Below are 7,376 nucleotides of genomic sequence, written 5' to 3' on the forward strand. Positions count from 1 at the left end.
AATCAAACATAATTCATTTTTATGTGACCGATTTTATATCAAAATCTCTTTGTCCTTTACAGGACAGGTTTTCTGATAAGATTTTAGCCACATGCATTTACACTTGGTATTCAATAATTCCTCGCCAGTCAGTCAGATTGATTACTGTATTCTGTATAGGACAGTACATTTAAATTGTTGTACTGGGAAGGGATTTGGTTAAAATGGGTGGAGGTTTAGTGGTCAAATGTGTAATGGAGTACTGATTGTTTCAAAATAGCTTTATTCAAACTAATCCATGGATTTTTGATAGCAAATTTCCATCTAAGCATTTAAGCACTACAGTTCTTAAAACCATCAAAAATTGTTAAAACTCTGGTTGCAACCACCGCACAGAACCTCTCACCACCAAACTAATATCTGGATTTGTATAGCAAAGTTCCATCTAAGCATAAGCACTAAAGTTCACTACAGCTCTCACCACCACACAGAACCTACATTTCCGCACAGAAGTTCTCAGTAAGAGGCGGTTCAGGGAGGAGTTTAGCAGTTCAACATTTCCGGACAGAAGCAGCTGGGAACAGGACCAGGGCGACAGAACAGGTATTATTATTATTATTATTATTATTATTATTATTATTATTATTATTATTATTACTGCAATAAAGGGATATTTTAGCTTAGCCCGCGGGGCTGTAGTGTTTATAAACACGGTGCTGCTGCTGACAGACTGCGCAATACCAGCGCAGCCACAGCTAAGATAAGCTAAGCTAATTCACGGCTATGTTCACTGGAGCTCAATTTGTTTGGTTTTATTTATGGTTTATTTGTTGCTAAATCTCTTTAGGGGCCATTTTCAGTCGGTTATAGGTTTTAGTGTCAGCGTTAATATAAAGGTTTAAAAGTGTAGCTGTGAGTTTTCTGTACGAACAGAGCTAACTAGCTTAGCTTATCTACTGAACCTGTTTACAGTCGGGTTAAAGTCTATCAGGCTGCAGGTTCAGACAGTTTTTACCAGTTCGGTTATTTTTCATCTTTATTTTAGAGTTTAATCCGCTGAGAAGAGGTCTCACATGTGATTTAACCTACTGATTAATATGTGTCTGGTGTAAATAAGATGACTCTGTTAATCCCCCTAAAGCCACATGATTACAGACTGACAGAAGTGGAAGTGAAAGTAAAGAACTCCAGTCTGTTCTAATGGCGAGCAGCAGCAGGAACAGTGGGAACAGCAGGAACAGCGGGAACAGTGGGAACAGTGGGGTGAGTAAAGCCACTCTGAGGGAGGATCTTACCTGCTGTATCTGTTATGAACTGTTTACTGAGCCGGTGATGTTGGGCTGTATGCATCACTTCTGTAAGCGCTGCATCTCCACTTACTGGAGGAGCCTGAGGGGACCGGTCTCCTGCCCCCAGTGCCGGCAGGAGTTCCCCAACAAACACTTCCAGACCAACTACCTGGTGGCAGGACTGGTGGAAAAAGTCAAAGCAACTTCTTCAAATGGCTACCTGAAGAATTTACAGGTGAGTTTTTTCACCCATGATAAACTGATTTAACCGGTTCCAGGTAACCTCTGCCTCACTCTGAGCTCAGGTTTACTCTGCCCTGACCGCCTGTTTTAGAGCACAGGCAATGTGTTTAAACACACTTTATAATCCGATTTAAATATTTTTCTACATTTATATAATTATCCAAGTAGTCATGTTAATAGCGTGACTAAGAAATCTGAAAAAAGAGCTTGGTTTTAGTTCATAAATTATATTCCAGTCACATTTCAAAGGTTTACTCTAGAGTATTCTCATTTTTCAGCCTGTATTTGTTTATTTTAAAAACTGTTTAGTTAAATTAATCGAGCAGCGTTTAACACAGTACTCAGAAATGGAGAAAAAAACTAGGTTGTAAATGATTTCATATAATTCATTGAGTTTATTGTCTGTTTGCAAAGCTCAGAAAGTTTCATTATCCGATAACCCAAGTTCATGTAAAGACAAGACCAAATTTTGACAAACTTCCATGTTATGCAAAAATTCTTGCTTTTAAAGAATTAAACAATAACAATACTATCTTTTTTTGCTGTAATTGTGCAGAATAAACGTTTACTTTATCATCCAGGTGTATTCCACATTATACTCTGGGCCGAAAAGTGTCACTGCGATTTAATCTTTATTGATGTTTTATTGTTTCATTAAAACAAAAAAAAATATAGCAATGGTTCCTTTAAAATGAAGTGAAATCATTCAGTAAAAACTTGCTCTACTATGTTCATATTCAGCTTAGTGATGAGATTGTTTGTGGTTGAACTGATTATTTGAATACATTTCACTTATTAACCCTCAGAAACCTTTCAAGCTGCAGAAAAAAAACGTCATGAAATTTCAGGAAGCTTATCCTGTTTGTAATTTGTAACAATCACAAGACTGATACAAAACACATGACATGCCCTTTTTTGGAAAACATGCTCTTGGAATCTGTTTATTGATTTTAGGTTTTATTTTTGTTTAAACTTTAACTTTTGTTGTCGCAGTTTTCAATATTTATCACCAGTATTACAGCTCAGACAGATTCATTAATTAATTACTAAATATATTTATTTAAATACTAAAAATGGTTATACTTATTTATTATACATATTATATTCTACTATGTAATTGTATTATATTATTATATTATAATATAACTTTTATGTGTGCATGTAGTAGCATGTAATGTTTAATCAACCAATTGGCTGGACAGCAATTATAAACTGTATTAATGAACCTCTAATGATTTTATTGTAATATATCATAAATAGCGTAATATATGGTATAGTAATAATATAAATGTGTTTTTTTTTTTCCAGAGGCAGCTTAAGAACAGTTTGGACTCCCAGAAGTCCCGTAAAGAAGAATTCATCACCATGATCCGTAAAGATGAAGAGCAGATGGACACAATAAGAGTAAGAGTGTCCTGGAAGCTTTTAGTCTCCCGCTGAGTTCAGGTCGTTTCTAAGCCGCTCTCTTTTACAGAAAGCGGGAGCTGCGCTCCGGGACCGGATTCACAGCGACTTCCAGGCCCTGCATCACTTCTTGCAGGTAGAGGAGGCGGCGGTGCTGGAGCAGCTGCAGAGGGAACAGGAGGTGATGGAGCAGAGCCTGCAGCGCCACCTGGAGGACCTTCACACAGCTGTACGCGAGCTGGAGGAGAACCTGAACACGATCCAACAGGCGGCTGGCACCATAAGCGGCAGCCTGATGGTGGAGGTAACAGGCCGGTTCCGTTATTGTTGGTGGGGCGAATGATAATCTGCCGCTGTTGTTTAGCATAGATCTCATGTTTTTCCCTTCCATTTTCTGTGGAGCAAACATTGTGAAAATTCATGTTTATGTTTACGGGAACCACTGCTGAGGTAAATGTAGGAATGAAATATTAGTAATGTGAGGCGGCTTCCGGCACCTAATTTGCATTTCACACAGTAGCAGGACTACCTGATATGAGTATTGCTCAGATCTGAGCATCTGCTCCAGTGCTGGATGACAGATGGAGTAAGGCCTTAACAGCGTCCCCCTGGTGCAGAATTCGTTTTCTATGGAGTCGTTGAAATACGTCCTTCATCTTGATAATGTGTTCTTTTCTCTTTTTCCCTTTTAGGTGCCAGAATTCAATTCCAGGTGAGTGGTAATTGAAGAAACCTATTACACGTTTCCTAGTGATGTGTTCTGTCTTGCTCTTAAAGCCACTGTCAGATCAGAATCTAGGACATTCTGTTAACATCTGGAACAAGAGTTTTAAATGTTGAACTATGTGCTAAACCTTTTAGTGTTGTACTGTTTTCATTATATCCTCAAATCAGCCTCTTATCTATTAACTGTGATATTTTCTGTTATTTTCAGGCCACAGATTCAAGCCATGACAATTCCAGATTTTGATGAATTTTGCAGTAAATATATTGCTCCTCTTCAGTATACAGTGTGGCGAAAAATGTTTCAGAGTTTAAAACCAGGTAACTGCTGTTCTCATCCTTTACTCTTAAAACAAGACATGTCCAACATTTCAAATATTGCAGCAATATTTTAAATCACAATTGAAGGGGAAATGTTTTAACTTCTTGTAAGGATTCTGATTGCCCTGATTCATCTGATACCCTGATAATTATATAGATTATCAATTTTAATTGTGATTTAAATTCACAGGGCCACTACCCTTGACCTTTGATGACGACACCGTCCATCCAAGCCTCCTGCTCTCCCCAGACCGGACTCAAGTGTTTGAGAACGTTGTCATTCAGCCCTACCAGCACAACCCCAAGCGTTTCGTCCAGTGCGTAAATGTTCTCGCAGCTCAAGGCTTTCAGACAGGCCGGCATTACTGGGAGGTTGGTGTTGGGATCAAGCCCAAGTGGGATTTAGGTGTTGCTTTAGAAACTGTGGACCGTCAGACCCGGGTCAAGCTGTGCCCTGAGAACGGTTACTGGACCCTCCGCCTCCGTAACGGTCGAGATTACTCAGCTGGGACTCAGCCCTGGACCTCACTGCCCGTGACCTCCCGACCTCAGAGGATCGGGGTTTTTGTAGACTGTGAAGAGCGCAGGGTTTCCTTCTACAGTGCTGATGACATGCGGCTGCTCTACTCCTTCTCCAATGGGCCGCGAGCGAAAGCGTTCCCGTTCTTCAGCCCGTGCCTCAGCGAGCCGGGTCAGAAAGTCCATCCCCTCCGTCTCCTCCATTTTCCCTCTTCATAAGTGGCCTCTAATCTGATTACTGAGAACTAAAGTAAAATTATTTTTATACTACAAGCCATACTTATCATAAAAAATACATAAAATTTTGTTTTCACTGCAAGTCAAGCAGTGCGTTCAGCATAGGGCTGAGTGATCTGGGAAAAATAATTGTATCACCAAAAGAAATTTGTACATATTTAGCATCATATTTTTACACACAGACCAAATACATTAAGGGTTTCAAACAGTTAAACTGAACTAATTCTACTTTCTTTAATCAAACGTAGAGTTGGTCAGTGTGTTTTTTAAACTGATGAAAATCATTTATCACAATAACAGATTTATAATGATACAATAAAATAATGTTGTATTGTGTTTAGCTTCACAGTTATATGTTTATAGGGGACTCTTATCTGTCATTAGTTGCACAATTATTTCATTATCTATACCCAGTGTAGTATCATGTTACTGAATACAAGTACTGGTTTAAAAACAAATCTAAATCGCAGATTGAACACACAAGAAATAATGAATTAATCATCTTTTATTAATTTTATTGTTTTTATGTATGTATGTGTGTATTTATATAATACAGATTTATAATCCGAAATACATGTAAGTTAGAATGTTATATCCTGTTGCTAGCTTATGTAAAGAAGGAGGTACGTACTGAGTAATGGGAGTATTTTTGTTATAAGCACAATCAGACCTGTGGCAGAAACTTAGCTTTGTGCATCTTCAGCCCTGCAGTGTGATGTTCAGTATCAGGCTGTGGATTGTTTATTGTTTAGAGCAATAATTTCACCTTTTAGATACCTGTGGCTGTTCAGCACATCCTGTGAGACTTTAAGAAGAGACCACACTGCAGAACACTTGTCACTCATGATTTAATAGTAATCCAGATGGCTGTTAGCATTTTATTTTTGCTTAAACAACATATCTTGTATGCAGATGCCAAATGTATGAACCAATCAATCAGCTGTTTAATCTGATTCCCTTTTCTTCCAGGCAGACGAGAGCAGGTGCAAAAAGATAAGATTTTGCTCAGATAATTGACATTGATGAAGTGTTGGCACGAAGCGTTCCACATTACATGGTCCACATGACCCCGAGCTAGAATTTTGTCTCCGTGAAAAACAACAAAACAAGCTTTATATGTGAGATTTTGTTTGTATCTGCTCTGGAGCGTTTTTGCTTTTGGACGTGAATCCAAACAAATAGAAATGCTGGAGGAGCTTTAAATATATTGTACATATATTTTGCATTCTTCAAATGAATCATTGTTGGTGATTTTTTAAGGCACTTTAAAACACTGTGATTTATATAAAATGTTTGTGATGGTTGACACATCTGTACAAATATACTGTATCATTCTGTAGCGAAAATCAGTAATAAATCTAATATCGGTAAAAAGCTTTATTTTTTCTCATTATTTATTTTTTTTCTTTTTTTTCTTCCTGAAACTACATTACTATCATTTCCCTAAAAATTTCTCGTTAAGTTGAACGGCACGTCCCCAGCATTCTCCCCTGTGGTGCTCAGCATTTAGCTGATGGGTGTTTTCTCCATAATGCAGCCATTCGAATGCAGATCACAGCATCCTGCCAGTAGCTCTGAGCTTCATCAGATGACAGGAAGATGGTCAGTGGTGATCTACTCCCTGTTCTCTTCCTTCCTTTAATGATAAACACACCCACACCGTGCCACAGAAACACTGACTCACATTCATACAGGAATATTTTATATATTGCAACAATAACACTGCTGTAATTCTGAGAATCTGTTCGGCCAGTTCGAATACTGATACGGCCAAATGTTTTATTAACTGTTATGTTTTAAAAATAGCTGTTTTAACCAAAGTGAAAAATAGTTAAAACAAAAAGTAGCATGATTTACAATATCTTAGACTTTAGAAGTAGTCCATCAGAATTTTTTTAAACTAGTGTATAGCTAGATGCTAGGAAAACATTGCTTATATACACTACATTTTCAGTGCCAAAGTCTTGTTTATTAATATCTTTTAAAATCTAAAAAACTTGAAAACCTGCAAAATAACCAATATTGTTCTGAGCTAAAAGCAGTTTCGGCCACTCAAAAGGGCTATTCCAGCATTTAGCTATGTATGCATAGCATTGATTTACATAGAGTGTTATAGAGTTATGTTCTGCTTTAAACCACATATATTTTCAGTGTGAAACAAACAGAGGATCTGAATCCCCTTTAGTGTGAGATAAGATTGGCCTAGCATCTCCTTTTCTTAACTAAAGAAGTTTATTGATCATGTCTTGGCCAGTTGACTGCATCTGGGTTAAGTAATAAGGCATTTAATTCATTGATTTCTCATCTACAATTTCCTGTTTAACCTACTAATATAGCCAGTAAAAAGTCTCTAAAAGACTGAAGGAAGAAATACATGAGTACATGCACTAAATTTGCAAAGCAAAAATCTTTTCAGGTCAAGCTTGTTTATAATTCTAAACCAAGAAGAAGAAAATCTTATAACGTATGTTCTAATTATAACTATATAAAATTGAATCTCAGATGTCAGAAAATCCTCAACCCCGACTTCAGAATCCAAGATGGCTGCACCACACATCAACAGTAATAAGAACGGTAGCGTTAGTAACAGTTTTTTAGCATATTTATCTATTTATCAATTAAATTAGTCAAACACACAGTACTGTCTAACTACTGCAGTTT

At 37.5% G+C, this 7,376-nt stretch overlaps 1 protein-coding gene across 3 annotated transcripts; it reads left to right on the top strand.

Annotated features, from left to right (window-relative positions):
• The first annotated feature begins 206 nt into the window (after window positions 1-206).
• Window positions 207-6,089, top strand: trim105 (tripartite motif containing 105). Of its 3 annotated transcripts, none has more exons than XM_007240707.4 (7): window positions 207-582; window positions 1,152-1,503; window positions 2,820-2,915; window positions 2,986-3,219; window positions 3,608-3,627; window positions 3,850-3,959; window positions 4,150-6,089. In XM_007240707.4, the coding sequence occupies exons 2-7, from the start codon at window positions 1,180-1,182 to the stop codon at window positions 4,695-4,697; spliced, it is 1,332 nt and encodes a 443-aa protein (XP_007240769.3). In that variant the 5' UTR covers window positions 207-582; window positions 1,152-1,179; the 3' UTR covers window positions 4,698-6,089. The 3 variants fall into 3 exon arrangements, with proteins under 3 accessions (XP_007240769.3, XP_022539406.2, XP_007240770.3); XM_022683685.2 differs by having other exon boundaries at window positions 208-582; window positions 1,121-1,503; XM_007240708.4 differs by lacking the exon at window positions 207-582 and having other exon boundaries at window positions 602-1,503.
• The last annotated feature ends 1,287 nt before the right edge of the window (window positions 6,090-7,376 follow it).

This window comes from Astyanax mexicanus, chromosome 10 (genome assembly GCF_023375975.1).
Source record: "Astyanax mexicanus isolate ESR-SI-001 chromosome 10, AstMex3_surface, whole genome shotgun sequence".
Taxonomy (NCBI): Eukaryota; Metazoa; Chordata; class Actinopteri; order Characiformes; family Acestrorhamphidae; genus Astyanax; species Astyanax mexicanus.